At 40.7% G+C, this 16421-nt stretch overlaps 2 protein-coding genes and 1 long non-coding RNA gene across 4 annotated transcripts in view; 2 read left to right on the plus strand and 1 right to left on the minus strand.

The window, feature by feature from the left end:
• Poteml2 (POTE ankyrin domain family member M like 2) overlaps positions 1-16421 on the plus strand; it is a 464489-nt gene that overhangs the window by 345323 nt on the left and 102745 nt on the right.
• LOC148000436 (uncharacterized) overlaps positions 1-16421 on the minus strand; it is an 88364-nt gene that overhangs the window by 44625 nt on the left and 27318 nt on the right. The window lies entirely within an intron of this gene.
• Positions 7469-16421, plus strand: part of LOC134482483 (uncharacterized) — an 81829-nt gene continuing 72876 nt past the window's right edge. For both annotated transcript variants that reach the window (XM_087589506.1, XM_087589508.1), the window contains exon 1: positions 7469-7877. In XM_087589506.1, coding sequence (XP_087445632.1) covers positions 7858-7877 — 20 coding nt within the window. In that variant the 5' untranslated portion in view covers positions 7469-7857. The remainder of the gene's footprint in view (positions 7878-16421) is intronic.

A 16421-nucleotide genomic window follows, 5' to 3' on the forward strand; every position in this document is an offset into this window, starting at 1 on the left:
CTCGGCCATGGTGTCTGTTCACACAACTAAAGTCCTAAGCTGAGGAATATTGAATGGCTGTGAAGTACCTATAGAAATGTTCAACAACCTTAGTCATCAGGGGAATGGAAATCAAAACAATGCTGAGATTCCTCCTCACACCCCTCAGCATGGCTAAGAACAAAAACTCAGGTGATGACAGATGCTGGCAAGGATGTGGAGAAAGAGGAACACTCCTCCACTGTTACTTGGATAGCAAGCCAGTACAACTGCTCTGGAAATCAGTTGGGAGTTTCCTCAGAAAATTGGACATAGTACTACCTGAGGACCCAGGTATACTCATTCCTGGGCATAGAATCAATAGATGCTCCAACATATAACAGACAAACATGCTCCAGTAAGTCCATAGAAGCCTTATTTTTAATAGCTAGAATCTGGAAAGAACCCAGAAGTCCATCAACAAAAGAATGGATACAGAGAATGTGGTACAATTACACAAACGCAGTACTACTCAGCTATTAAAAAGACAATGACTTCATGAAATTCATAGGCAAAAGGATGGAACTAGAAAATATCATCTTGAGTGAGGTGACCCCAGAAAATAACACAGATGGTGTGCACTCACTGATAAGTGAATAGTAGCCCCAAAGCTCAGATGAGCCAAGGTGCAATCCACAGATCACATAAAGCTCAAGAAGAAGGACAACCAAAATGTCTATGTGTCAGTATTTCTTAGAAGGGGGAACAAAAATATTTATAGTAGGAAATATGAAGCCAAAATTTGGAGAAGGGTTTGGAGAAAAGTATAAATAAATAAATAAATTTAAAAAATCAAAATAAAAATAAAGAAAACATCCACAGTATATGGGGAATTGACAGCACTTTATCAAATTACACTGATCCATAGAGATAACTGCATGCAGAAGACAGAAACTTAGTCCATATCTACACCAAGCACAGAAGTCAATGCCACATACATCACATACATACGGATCTGCATAATACTTCACACAACAAATGTGGCAGAGGAGAAAGTAGGAAATATGTTTGACTTTACTGTACAGAATGGTACTTCCTGAACATTAGTCCTATAGCACAGAGAATAAAAGCAACCATTCATAAATCATACCTCCTGAAATTTAAAACATGGCATAAATCAATGATCATCATCATTTGACTGAATATGATGCCTCTGCCATTCATAAAAATCTTAGTAGATTCTTATAAAAATAAGTATATTTACAATACAAACCAAGATAAACCTTATCTATTAAGCTTCACACCTACCAAGTAGCATTCATGATACGTAAAGTAGTCTGCATGATTTCAGAACAGAAATGCAAACATGGTTATCCCAAAGCTACAAATACTGCAAAGTAAACCAGTTACTGGCTCGTAAGATGTTCTGGTACAGTAGTGGAACACATATTATGGAAATAATTCTATTTCCTGATTCTATTTCAGACACACTCTATGTGATGGAAGCCAGGCCTGAAACTGCTAAAGCAGCCAAAACCCTAAGAGTAGATATGTCCTGAGCCAAGAGGAAAACTCAGTACTCTTATCCGTATCAATGAAATGACTGTCATAGCTATAGATCTGTGTTTGGAACCCTCATTAGAAAAGCATCATCTTCTTGTAGGCTATAGACACTAACACAGAGACCCCAACCTGGAAAGTGTACAGAGAAGGTGGTAACTCCATTTTAAATGGGATGACTCCTTTACGTCTCTCCCTCAAGACTTCATTATCTCTATAGCAAATAAACGTAGAGATTCTAAGAGATTGGGGTGATAGATTACTGTAGTGAGTGACTTACAGACATAATACCAAGTCCCTAGTAAAAGAGAAGAAAAAACAACATGGAATCTGAGAAGTAATACTAAGAAGTCAATAGGATTCAAACAAGGAATTGCTGAGTGGATGAAGGTAGAGGTCAGTACTTTCCCTTTCGTGCATTCAGAGGACCTGTGGGAGCATCACCTAAGGACGGCACAATGGCACCAGCCACCCTGGGTTTCCCTTCAGTATTTAGGTATTTTAGTAATATCTGCAATTTAATGAGTATAAATATCCTCCACTTGGGAAGACAGATGTGATGTTTGGATTCCACTGAGCATGGATGTTTGTTAAAATTTATTCTCAGTCTAATAGGTCAGGTCTGCACCTGAAGGGTGCACTGTGCACTCACTGATTTTGGTGAACAGGATTTTATGTGTGAAAAGAACAAATACTTCTCACGCACTTACCAGATGATGCAATCCAGGAGATTGGAACCTTGATCAAGGAGAATCCATGTCTCTGTGACTGCAGTGTCCTGAAAATGACTCATTTCTTCTTCTTTTTCGTGATTAGGCAGGTAGCAGGCCAGTAACAAGAATGAATATATATATCCAATTGAATTAAATTTTTTCAGAAATAAGTGACATCATGAACAGCAGATGACAATTGGAGAAATGGTAAGTTATGGAGTCAGGTCTTCACATGTTATAAAGTTGTAAAGGAAAGGCAGCAGAGCATTGTGAGAAAAACAGTCCAAGGAGATCAATGGACCCAGATGTGTAACCCTGTAGCTATCTGCCCAGGGTTTCAACAGAGGTCAATGTGTTGCATTGTTGAGATGGCAGCTCTGTCCCCCTTTGCACAAAATCAGATGCCACTTAGGCTCATGCACTGCTTCCTCAGGACTTAGCCCTTCCTTTAGGTTAGTTGTCAGTGTTCACAGCCTGCACTAAGCCAACCTTATCAATCAGGCCACTGTTCAGTATTCATTTTAATCTCTCAGAGACTCTCAGTCCACTCCTTTGTAGCTTCCCATCACACATGTGCCTTCTTGCCTTTAGCTGTTTGTATGTAGTGCTTCTAGGTTTCTGGTTTGTGCTGTCTTCACTGTAACCCTCCACCATAGAGCCTATAGTTTGACCAAACACTGACCTCTAACTCTGTCTTTCAGTTAAATCTCTTCACGATATATACTACATGCACTTAATATGTGAAGGGAGTGTACATTGCCTGTCCCTCTGATTTGTGAGGATATATCATAAAGTTGCTAAATAGAACACCTTGGTGTCACAGACTGTATTGTTTGTCCAAGGGACTTAGCATATGAGTTTTGAATTAAACTGCTTGCCTCTTAATTGTAAGAGTTTCCCATTAAAATGTTCAAAGTGAAAGTCTTGCATTTTAAAATTTTTATTGCATCAGTAGCTTTTTTAGTGTATTTTCAAGGGAAAACAATCTTTAACCCTACTCTTACTTCTCATATTATCAAGTCATGTGTTATTAGTTGGCAAAGAGAAGACAGTTGAAATGTGGCTTCTCTGAATTTTCTTTCTTTCCTTTCCTTCCTCCTTTCTTTCCTTTTTTTCTTTCTTTATTTTTGTAAAACGTTTATTCTGCTCCCTCCACAAGTGGCCATTAATGATGACTTTATGAGCCATTCCAAATACCTGAGATGATGGTGATGCTCCATTCTCGTGTAGGGCGTTTTGAGGAAAACACCCTTATTATATTCATGACTGTCATTACTTTGTCACATCCAGAAGACCTAGTTTCACAGCACGTCTCCCCACATTTTGTCCTTATATCTTTTCTGACTCCCTCTTCCACAACAGTAACTGAGCCTTGGAGGATGTTGTGCTGTTTGATTTTAATGAACTTTCCATAAATCTACATATAATCTGGGAAGACTGAATCAGAGTAGAGGAATCTTCTCCATCACATTGTCTTGAAGGAAGTCTGTGGGTCATTTTCTGTGGTTAAGGTAGAATGTCCCCTGTAATTGTAGGTGGTGATACTAGATGTTGGTACTTCTGGGTGGATGGGCCTCAGTTGTATAAGAAAACAGGTTGAGGGGCTGGGGATTTAGCTCAGTGGTAGAGCGCTTGCCTAGGAAGCGCAAGGCCCTGGGTTCGGTCCCCAGCTCCGGAAAAAAAAAAAAAAAAAAAAAGAAAACAGGTTGAGCAAATCATGTGAACAAGGCAGTAATCTCTGCCCCTCCCCACTCTCTCTCTCTCTCTCTCTCTCTCTCTCTCTCTCTCTCTCTGTGTGTGTGTGTGTGTGTGTGTGTGTGTGTGTGTGTGTGTTTGTAAGTGACAAAGTCCATATGTAGAGGTGAGAGTGCAATGTCTTAGAATTGGTTTGATCCTCCTACCAAGATTGCAGGTCATCAGGCTTGAATGGAAAATGATCTTAGGTGCTGTGTCATCTCAATGGTTGCTTTTCTACAAATTTCTTCCCATTGACATTCTTTTCATTTAAAAAGCAGAAGCATTTCTAATATTTCTGTCACTTTCTAAGTACATCAAATCTTAGACAATATTAAGGAACACGTAAGGATGTGCAAGTACTTTAGAGGCAGTGCGAGTTTGCTTCACACATGGAAGGCAGCTCTCGAACTGTGAAGACAAGCACAACATTTTAAGGGAAGTAAATAATTTTTAGTACAATAAATAATTGTATAAGACACCAGGGCCTGACACTCAAGTTCCTGATTTTTTTAATTCATTTGTGTCCAGAAGAAGTCAGTGTGTTTTTCCTGCTGTTTGAAATATTTCCAGAAGTTTATGTAAAGGTATAGGCTTATAGCAATTTTTTGTCCAAAATATATAAAGATGTCTAAAATCTCAACAGTAAAAGGTCAGCATGGGCAATGGATTTCAAGACCTTTCTCCAGAGATTTCCAGCTAGATACCTAGCTAGAAGAACATACCAACCAGAAAAGCAACAACTTTTGGTCCAGCCCCTGCTCCAGTTGCTCAGGCCACACATGAATATCGAGCTGCATATCTGCCACACATGTACTGGGAGGCCTGTCTCCAACCCCTGTATGTTCTTTTGCTGGTGGTTCAGATGCTGAGAGCCCAAAGTGTCAAGTTTAGTTAACTCTGCTGGACGGCCTATGGAGTTTCATTCCCCTTGAGGGCTGCAATCCTTCTTCTGAATCTTGTATATGAGTCCTTAAGTTCTACCCAGTGTTTAGCTGTGGATGTCTGCATCTGTCTGAGTAAGCTGTTCAGTGGAGCCTCTCAGAGGACAGCCATGCTAAACACTTGTCTGTAATTGTTATAATTGTTATAAAATACTCTGTTATAGAGTATTATGAAATGTCAAGGATTGGTGCTTGCCCACAGATGGGTATCAAGTTTGGCTAGTATCCCTCAGTCTCCACTCTGTCATCAATTGCTGATTTTTTCTTTCAGTTTGTTTATATGGCAGATGACTTGTTGAGTGTTTGTAACTGAACCATCCCTGCTTTCCTGGTATAAAACCTACTTTGCAAGTATTTTCTGTAGTTGTTTTGAAGAGACTTCGATAGCTCAGTTCACAGAGCACTGGAGTGTAGTTGACACATACATTTCACAAATACTCTTATAAGTTTCTCATTTATATATAACATATAGTATAATAAAATGATATATATATATTCATATGCTGAGTGTGTAGGTCAGTGGTGGAGCACTTGTATGGCACATGTGAGACTGTAAAGGAACTGAGAAATAGCAACCTTCTATATTACTGTTGGAACTATAAATATAAAATGGTTCAGCCTCAAGCAGCTGAATGTGCACAGAACTTACAAATGACAAAAGGGAGGAACCCCAAGAAGTATAGCATGATGAATAGGTAAACAAAGTGTGGCGTATCAATACAATGGACTAGTATCTAGCAATGACAAGAGGTATTCATAATAATCCTAAAACATGAAAACACATTACAATCCGTAAACTCAGTGAAAATAGCATTTTTAATGACCAAAAAGCTTTATTTTTATATTAGATCATTAATTTCTATTAAATACCTAGAATGAACTGGTTGGTGGTGACATATGCCTTTAATCCCAGCACTCAAGAGGCTGAGACATGTAGTTCTCCATGAGTTTAAAGCCAGCCTGGTCTACAGAGTTAGGTATCGGACAGCCAGGGATGCTACACACACACACACACACACACACACACACACACACACACACACACACGGACATACACGCACTCACACAATCAATCAATCAATCAATCAATCAAACAAAACCTCAAAAACAAGACAACAAAAAGAAATCAATCAATTAAACACAACAACTGCAGCAGCAGCAGCAGCAGCAGCAACAACAGCAACAACAAACACTAACAGAATGAGAAACGTAAAGCAGAAGTTAGATTGGGTACCAGCTTGTTTCCTCATTAATCAAAGGGCCCCTCAGAAAACCATTCATATTATGGGCTATTGCAATGGCATTGGAGCTGTACACAACCTGGTTTTAAGGTTCTATATTTGAAGGTCATACTTCTATCATCAAAGAGGGATAGTTGGAACTGGTGCCTAAAAAGTTGATAGGGGGTAGGCTGTGGAGTAAAAAAGAGTAACTTGTAATGGCCCAGGGTTTCCTGTCAAAGATGAGAATGTTTTTAAAACAATAGGGTAATGGGAGCATGACTTTAATAAAGTACTAAGAAACCACTACTACATTGTACGCTTGTAAGTAATGAACTTAGCACATAAGTTTACTACATACCTGTGAACCTATTATTATTGAAACATTATGCTTATTTCCTATGTGTGAAAGTTTTGCCTATGTGTCTGTCGGTGCACTACATGCATGTCTGGGCCTGTGAAGATATAAGAGGGGTCTAGATCACCTGGAATTAGATTTGAAGATGCTTTTGGGCTTCCACATAGTTGTCATTGTAGGTTGCACGGTTTGTAGGTGACAGATATTGAGGATTACCTTTGCCCTCCAGTAGCAGACAGGGTACCTTCCAGTATTATGAACTCTGGTTAGTAGGGTGAAGAGTCTAGCTAGACCCCGGCTCAACCTCTCCCACTGTGATGACAGAAGTGTTACCATCAGAAATCAGTCCTGAACATCAGATTGTGTAGACCAACCAATAGTCTTGACACAAGCCTGTGACAGTTGAGGCTTCCTATAGGACCCTATGGTTAATGACTCAGCAGTTTGTTACCCATTCCTGTTACTGGAGGTGAAATTGTGTGACACAAGATGTCTAGGTGGAGCCTTGTGTCCTCTGTTAGTTTTTGGCTCCGTATGTATTCCCTTGGCGCATGCATGCATATATATATAAAAATATATATGTGTATATATATGTATTTATATATGTATTTTTTTCATTTGTTTTTTTAACTTGGTGACAAATATTAAACTGTTATACTTGGCACTTTTTGCTTTTGTTCGCTGAGAGAAATGTAGAATAAACCCACAGTGTTTTTGGAATAGGTGAATGATTGCCTTTTAAGGTGACTGGCATTGACAGTAGTGGAAAAATAAATAACCCCAAAATAACATACATGTATTAATAAATCATGTCAGGGAGAAAAGTACTGAGACAGAGGTCACAGAGACCTCTCCGTGATGAAAAGAGAAGTGGCCTCGATCCTGGACATGCTTGGGGCGTTTACCTCCCTGGCCGTTTTGAGACTGTCCATTCTAACCAGTGCTGGAGGACTCCTCCCCCGATCCATGTACTTCCGCTTCCTGGAGCTGTTGTGGGCCTTCACCAAGATGGCGGATGTGAGACTTGCTCCGTCTAGGCTGTCCAGTGTGGGTGAACCCCACATCAGCGGACTTCCAGAACACGCCCTATCCTTAAAGGCTTTGTGGTCTCTCGGGGCTGTCTGTCAGAACCAACAACTGCAGGATGGAGCTGCGGTCATCTCCACAAGGACTTCATCTGCTCAAGAGGTAAAGGGGCAGCGCGCAAGTCTGGAGTTTAGGAAGGAAGGATTTGGCCTGTGATACACAAGGAGCAAAGGCAGCCCTCACATACGTCCCTGTTTTCCTGCCTCATTACAAACAGCTCTGTGGCATCACATAAATCAGTCAGCAACCTTTCTACAAGGGCTCACAGAAGACATCTGAAGCAGATGACACCGTCTCTGGCAAGGTAACTTACTACTTCTGAGATAGAATCTCACTTTGTGGGCAGCCTGGTCTACAGAGAAACCCTGGCTCAAAACACCAAACCAAAGCAAAACCCCAAAAACATTAACAGAGCCCAGGCAATCTCACAAGTCTCTGCAGCACCATTTGCCAAACAGCAAGTCAAGGCGTTCTGCTGCTCTCCCTAGCTGCTTGTCTTTCTTCAGGATCCCTAAGCATCCTTTTCATGATGGGTACCAGGTGACCCATGATTTGAAGACAGAGCCCAAGCCTGGGGACTCCTGAGTCTATACCTGCTGAAAGCTCTTAGTCATATGAGACCTCCACCCTGTGTGACAGCAGGTCCTAGGCCTTAATGAAACTACCTCATTTTATTTTTATGTATAACTTAAGTTGTGTAAACATACAAAAAGGCACACAGATACAGACACACATGCACGCGGGCAAACACACACACACACACACACACACACACACACACACACACACACACACACAATCGTTTTACCTCTGTGTATTTTCTGTGTACCATATGTGGTAGAACCTGGTGCTGGTTCCCCTGGGGCTGCAGCTATAAACAGTTGTGAGCTGCCCTGTGTGTCCTAGCAATCAGAACTGAGTGTTATTCAAACCAAAACTAGAGCTGGTCACTGCCATGCCCCCATGTAGATTTTCTTTTTGTTTTTCCTGTTTTTGTTCTTTTTGTTCTTTTTTCTTTTTTCTTAGATATTTTATGTATTTACATTTCAAATGTTATCCCCATCCCCCCTCCATAACCCCTGATTCTATGAAGACTTTATTAATATATAGAGCATTAATTATAATAGACAACACTCGAAAATTTATCATAAGACAAATTGTCAACTTTAGGGCAATATCAATAATGAATATTAGATCAACATTACCTGTTTGCTAATGGATAAAAGACATTTTGAACAGGAACTGTGACCATGTCCCCTTCACAGAAGGTGAGTGAGGACCTTCTGTTCTGTTGATTTTGCACTGATATACATGTGAAGGTTAGAGATTGCCATTGTCTTTCTCTCACTTTCCAGTGCCCCACACATGTGGAGCTAAGTGTGTAGTGGTCAGAGGACAGAGCCAACTGACGGTTCTGTTCTGGCTTCTGAGGACTGAACTCAGGCCATCAGGCCTCCCTGTTCTGCTGCTCTCCCTAGCTGCTTGTCTTTCTTCAGGATCCCTAAGCATCCTTTTCATGATGGGTACCAGGTGACCCATGATTTGAAGACAGAGCCCAAGCCTGGGGACTCCTGAGTCTATACCTGCTGAAAGCTCTTAGTCATATGAGACCTCCACCCTGTGTGACAGCAGGTCCTAGGCCTTAATGAAACTACCTCATTTTATTTTTATGTATAACTTAAGTTGTGTAAACATACAAAAAGGCACACAGATACAGACACACATGCACGCGGGCAAACACACACACACACACACACACACACACACACACACACACACACACACAATCGTTTTACCTCTGTGTATTTTCTGTGTACCATATGTGGTAGAACCTGGTGCTGGTTCCCCTGGGGCTGCAGCTATAAACAGTTGTGAGCTGCCCTGTGTGTCCTAGCAATCAGAACTGAGTGTTATTCAAACCAAAACTAGAGCTGGTCACTGCCATGCCCCCATGTAGATTTTCTTTTTGTTTTTCCTGTTTTTGTTCTTTTTGTTCTTTTTTCTTTTTTCTTAGATATTTTATGTATTTACATTTCAAATGTTATCCCCATCCCCCCTCCATAACCCCTGATTCTATGAAGACTTTATTAATATATAGAGCATTAATTATAATAGACAACACTCGAAAATTTATCATAAGACAAATTGTCAACTTTAGGGCAATATCAATAATGAATATTAGATCAACATTACCTGTTTGCTAATGGATAAAAGACATTTTGAACAGGAACTGTGACCATGTCCCCTTCACAGAAGGTGAGTGAGGACCTTCTGTTCTGTTGATTTTGCACTGATATACATGTGAAGGTTAGAGATTGCCATTGTCTTTCTCTCACTTTCCAGTGCCCCACACATGTGGAGCTAAGTGTGTAGTGGTCAGAGGACAGAGCCAACTGACGGTTCTGTTCTGGCTTCTGAGGACTGAACTCAGGCCATCAGGCCTCCCTGTGGGTTCCACCCCTGGTCCCTCTGTTCTGGAGAGAAACCTCACCCAGCCACACCCTCGTGTGATTGATTTACTATCTTGGAGCACATTGCTATTCACACTTGCAGGCAAGTAAGCCTTGGGGCTCCCCTTATCCCCACATCTACAGTCAGGTTTTCAGGGCAAATGTTTTACCAAGTGAGGTTTACCAACCGCAAAAGCGCTTCATTATTTTTCTGCGGGGGGGGCGATTTTTTCCTTTTCTTTTATTTTCCCGGTCAATATTAAATTGGATGTATCTTATTTACATTTCAATTGTTATTCCCTTTCCCGGTTTCCAGGCCAACATCCCCCGAACCCCTCCTCCTCCTCTTCTATATGGGTGTTCCCCTCCCCATTCTCCCCCCATTACCTCACCCCAAGAATCCCATTATTTAAGGGTCCAGCCTTGGCAGGACCAATGGCTTCCCCTTCCACTGATGACCTTACTAGGCTATTCATTGCTACCTATGCAGTTGGAGTCCAGGGTCAGTCCATGTATAGTCTTTAGGTAGTGGCTTAGTCCCTGGAAGCTCTGGTTGCTTGGCATTGTTGTTCATATGGGGTCTCAAGTCCCTTCAAGCTCTTTCAATCCTTTCTCTGATTCCTTCAACGGGGGTCCCGTTCTCAGTTCAGTGGTTCGCTGCTGGCATCCACTTATGTATTTGCTGTATTCTGGCTGTGTTTCTCAGGAGAGATCTACATCTGGTTCCTGTCAGCCTGCACTTCTTTGCTTCATCCATCTTATCTAGTTTGGTGGCTGTATATGTATGGGCCACATGTGGGGCAGGCTCTGAATGGGTGTTCCTTCTACGTCTATTCTAAACTTAGCCTCCCTATTCTGGGGGTGGGGGGATTTTTATTTGATATTTTTTGTTCCCATTTCAAATGTTATCCCCTTTCCTAGTTTCCCATCCATGAACCGCCTATCACATTGCCCCTCCCCCTCTTCTATTAGGGTGTTTTCCCACCCATCCACTCACCCCTTCCCACCTCCCTGTCTTAGCATTCCCTTACACTGGGAGGTGGAGCCTTGGCAAGACCAAGGGCTTCTCCTCTCATTGGTTCCCAAAAAGGTCATCCTCTGCTACATATGACCTGAAGACATGAGTGTGTCAATGTGTACTTTGTACATGGAGGGACATCTGGGTTCTTTCCAGCTCCAGGCAATTACAAAAAGGGTGCTATGATCATAATTTGAGCATGTGTCTTTGTTATATGTTGGAGCCCCTTTTAGATGTATGCCCAGGATGGGGTATAGCTGGGTCCTCAGGTAGTACTATGCCCAATTTTCTGAGGAACATGCTAAGTAATTTCTAGAGTTGTACCAGCTTGCTCTCCCACCTACAAGGAGGAGTGTTCCTCTTTCTCCACATCCTCACCAACATCTGTTGTCACCTGAGATTTTGTTCTTAGTCATTCTACTGGTGTGAGGTGGAATCTCTTCATTTTCTTGATTTACATTTCCCTGATGATTAAGGATATTCAATAGTTCCTTAGGAGTTTCTGGGACATTTGATATTCCTCAGTTTAGAATTCTTTATTTAAGTTTGCACCTCCTCATTTTGTAATAGAGCTATTTGATTCTCTGGAGTCTAAACATAGATTTCTTTGTATACGTTGCATATTAGCCTTCTATCAGATGTAGGAGTCGTAAAGATCTTTTTCTAATCTGTTAGTTTCCATTTTGTCCTAATGACAGTGTCCTTTTCCTTGCATAATCTTTGCAATTTTTTGAGGTCTCATTTTTCGATACTTGAAATTGGAGCCTAAGCTATTGGTGTTCTATTCAGGAAAATTTCCCCAGTGCCCATGTGGTCCAGGCTCTTCCCCAATTTTCCTTTTATTATTTTGAGTGTATCTGCTTCTATGTGGAGATCCTCAATTCACGTGGACTTTAGCTGTGTACAGGGTGACAAGAAAAGTTTGATTTGCATTCTACATGCTGACTGCCAGTTGATTCAACAGCATTTGCTGGAAATGCTGTCTTTTTTCCACTGAATGACTTCAGTGTCTTTGTCAAACATCAAGTGACCAAAGTTGTGTGGGTTCATTTCTCTGTCTCCAATTCTACTCCCTTGATCAACCTGCCTGTCTGTGTACTAAACCATGCAGTTTTTATCACTATTGATATGTAATACAGCCTGACGCCTGGGATGGTGAGTCTCCCAGAAGTTCTTTCATTTTTGAGGACAGTTCTCACTACCCTGGATTTTTTATTATTCCAAATGAATTTGCACATTCCTCTTTCTACCTAAATGAGGAATAGAGTTGGAACTTTCATGGGAATTACATTGAATCTTAGATTGCTTTTGGTCAGATTTCCATTTTTACAATTTTAATCCTGCCAATATGTGAGCATGGGAAATCTTTCCATCTTATGAGATCTTGTTCAAGTTCTTTCTTTAGAAATTTAAAGTTCTTGTCAAAGAGATCATTCACTTGTTTGATTAGAGTCACAGCGAGGTATTTTATATCATTTGTTACTGTTTTGAAGGGTGTCATTTCCCTAATTCCTTTCTGAGCCTGTTTATCCTTTGAATAGAGGAAGGCAGTGGACTTTAGTGCTAATTCTTCAAGGTTTTCTCCATTTAGTTTGATATTGGCCACTGGTTTGCTCTATATTGTTTTTACTATGTTTAGGTATGGGCCTTGAATTCCTGATCAATCCAAGAATTTTAAAATGAAGGCTAGCCCTCACTTTTTACTTTACATACATTATAGTTTTTATTGGATGGAAGATTACTTAGATTTGTGTTGACTGTTGTAATTTAACACGCTCCACAGACATTGTTGTCAATTTCGAATCATTCACTAACTGTGAGCAGTTACTGGACTAATTAAAGTTCTCTAAGTGCCAGGAGCCATGTGGAGCTAGACAGGTTTAGTGTGTCAAGAGGGTCAGCTAGAAGCCCTGTTGGAGGCTTCCAGCCTATCCTACAGTGCCCGTATTCAAAACAAACAAAGAAAGCAAAATCTCATAAATGAGTTAGTCAGTAAATAAATAGTGTGATACCTAGAAAAGCAACACACGGGTGTCAAGCTTCTCTTTGGTTGCTGGTTTAGTCTTTGGGAGCCCTGGAGGGTCTGAATGGTTGATGTTGTAATTAATCTTATGGGGTTGAAACCCCTTCAGCTCCTCCAGTCCGTTTTCTTTTTCTTCTTCTTCTTCTTCTTCTTCTTCTTCTTCTTCTTCTTCTTCTTCTTCTTCTTCTTCTTCTTCTTCTTCTTCTTCTTCTTCTTCTCTTTTTTGATGGGATATATTTCTTAATTTACATTTTAGATGTACATTCCTTTCCCATTTTCCTATCCATAAGCCTCCTATCCCCTCCTCCTTCACCATAACTGAGGCCCTCCCATTCATTCTCCCGTTCTACACCCCCAGACATTCCCCCGCTCTGGGGTCCAACCTTGGCAGGACCAAGGACTTCCCCTTCCACTGGTGCCTAAGAAATGATATTCCAACTCTGCAACATATGCATTTGGAGTCCTGGGTCAGTCCATGTATGGTCTTTGGGTAGTGGTTTAGTCCCTGGAAGCTCTGGATGGTAGGCCTTGGTATTCTTATGGGGTGGCAAGAACCTTCAGATCTTTCAATTCCTTCTGGAATTTCCCCAAGGGAGTCCCGTTTTCAGTTGAGTGGGTTGGTGCTAGTGTTTACCTATGTATTTGACATGCTCTGGTTGTGTCTGTAGGAGAGACCTATATCTGGTTCCTGTCAGCATGCTCTTCTTAGCTTCATCAATCTTACCTAGTTTTGGTGGATACACACACACACACACACACACACACACACACACACACACACACACACAAATTAAAAGGTGAGGAATATCGAATGGGCGAGAAGCACCTTAGGAAATGTTCAATATTCTTAGACATCAGGGAAATGCAAATCAAAAAATCCCTGAGATTCCACCTCACACCAGTCAGAAAGGCTAGGATAAAAATCTCAGGTGACAGCAGATGCTGGTGAGGATGTGGAGAAAGAGGAACACTCCTCCATTGTTGGTGGAATTGCAAACTGGTATAACCACTTTGGAAATCAGTCTGGAGGTTCCTCAGAAAATTGGACGTTGCATTACCTAAGGACCCAGCTATACCTCTCCTGGGCGTAGACCCAAATGATGCTCCAACATGCAACAAGAAAACATGCTCCATTATTTTCATAGCAACCTTATTTATAATAGCCAGAAACTGGAAAGGATTCAGATGCCTTCAACAGAGAAATTGATTCAGAAAATGTGGTACATCTACACAATGGAGTACTACTCAACTATCAAAAACAATGACTTCATGAAACTCAGAGGCAAATGGAAAGAACTAGAAAATATCAACCTGAGTGAGTTAACCCATTCACAGGAAAACACACATGTTGTACACTCAGTGATTATTGTATGTTAGCCCAAAAGCTCAAATTACCCTAGATGCAATCCCCAGACCCCATGAAGCTCAAGAAGAAGGATGAGCAAAATGCAGACGCTTGCAATCCTTAAAATGGGGGGAAAAAAGTATTCATAGGAGGGGATATGGAGGCAATCTTTACAACAGACACTCAAGGAATGGCCGTTCAGAGCCTGCCCCACATTTTTAAATAGTGTTATTTGGCTCTCTGGAGCCTAAGTTCTTGAGTTCATCTATTTTTGATACTAGCCTTGTGTCGGATGTAGTATTGGTAAAGATTTTTTCCCAATTTATAGGTTGCTGTTTTGTCCTAATGACAGTGTACATTGCCTTACAGAAGCTTTGCAGTTTTATAAGGTCCCATGTCTTGATTCTTGATCTTAGAGCATAAGCCATTGGCATTTTTTCAGGAAATTTTTCTCAGTCCCTACATGTTTGACACAGTTCCCCACTATTTATTCTATAACTTCCAGTGTATGTGGTTTGATGTGGTGGTCCTTGATCCATGTGGACTTAAGCTTTGTACAGGGTGATAAGAATGGATCATCTGCATTCTTCTACAGGCTGACCACCAGTTGAACCAGCACCATTTGCTGAAAATGCTCTTTTTTCCACTGGATGGTTTTGGCTCCTTTGTCAAAAATCAAGTGACCATAGGTGTATGGGTTCATTTCTGCATCTTCACTTCTATTGCACTTGTCTGTCTGTCTCTGTACCAATAGCATGCAGTTTTTTTTATCACTATTGCTCTGTATTACTGCTTGAGTTCAGGGATAGTGATTCCCCTGGAAGTGATTTCATTTTTGAGGATAGTTTTAGCTATCCTGGGTTTTTTGTTATTCCAGATGAATTTGCAAATTGTCTAACTCTCTGGAGAATTGGATTGGTATTTTGATGGGGATTGCGCTGAATCTGTAGATCGCTTTTGGTAAAATGGCCATTTTTACTATATTAATCCTGCCAATCCATGAGCATGGGAGATCTTTCCATCTTCTGAGGTCTTCTTCAATTTCTTTCTTCAGAGGCTTAAAGTTATTATCATACAGATCTTTCACTTGCTTGGCTAGAGTCACACCGAGGTATTTTTTATTATTTGGGACTATTAGGAAGGGTGTCATTTCCCTATTTCTTTCTTGGCTTGTTTCTCTTTTGTGTAGAGGAAGGCTACTGATTTATTTGAGTAATTTTAGATCCAGCCACTTTGCATAAGGTGTTTATCAGTTTTAGTAGTTCTCTGGTGGGACTTTTGGGTTCACTTAGATATACTATCATATCATCTGCAAATAGTGATATTTTGACTTCCACTTTTCCAATCTTTATCCCTTCGATCTCCTTTTGTTGTCTGATTGCTCTGGCTAAAACTTCAAGAACTATATTGAATAAGTAGGGAGAGAGTGGGTAACCTTGTGTAGTCCCTGATTTTCGTGGGATTGCTTCAAGTTACTGTCTATTTAGTTTAATGTTAGCAACTGGTTTGCTGTATATGGCTTTTACTATGTTTAGGTATGGGCCTTCAATTCCTATTCTTTCCAGAACTTTGATTATGAAGGGGTGTTGAAATTTTGTCAAATGCTTTCTCAGCATCTAATGAAATGATCATGTGGTTTTGTTCTTTCGGTTTGTTTATATAGTGGATTATGTTGATGGTTTTCTGTATATTAAACCATCCCTGCATGCCTGGGATGAAGCCTACTTGATCATGATGGATGATGGTTTTGATGTGTTCTTTGATTCTGTTTGCCATTTACAAGAATTTTATTGAGTATTTTTGTGTCAATATTCATAAAAGAAATTGGTCTGAACTTCTCTTTCTTCATGGGGTCTTTGTGTGGTTTCTGTATAAGAGTAATTGTAGCTTCATAGAAGGAATTTGGGAGTGCTCCATCTGTTTCTATTTGGGGGAATAATCGGGATAGTATTGCTGTGATATCTTCTATTCTGATAGAATTCTGCACTAAATCCATCTCGTCCTGGGCTCTT

This window comes from Rattus norvegicus, chromosome 16 (genome assembly GCF_021556685.1).
Source record: "Rattus norvegicus strain SHRSP/BbbUtx chromosome 16, alternate assembly SHRSP_T2T, whole genome shotgun sequence".
Classification (NCBI taxonomy): Eukaryota; Metazoa; Chordata; class Mammalia; order Rodentia; family Muridae; genus Rattus; species Rattus norvegicus.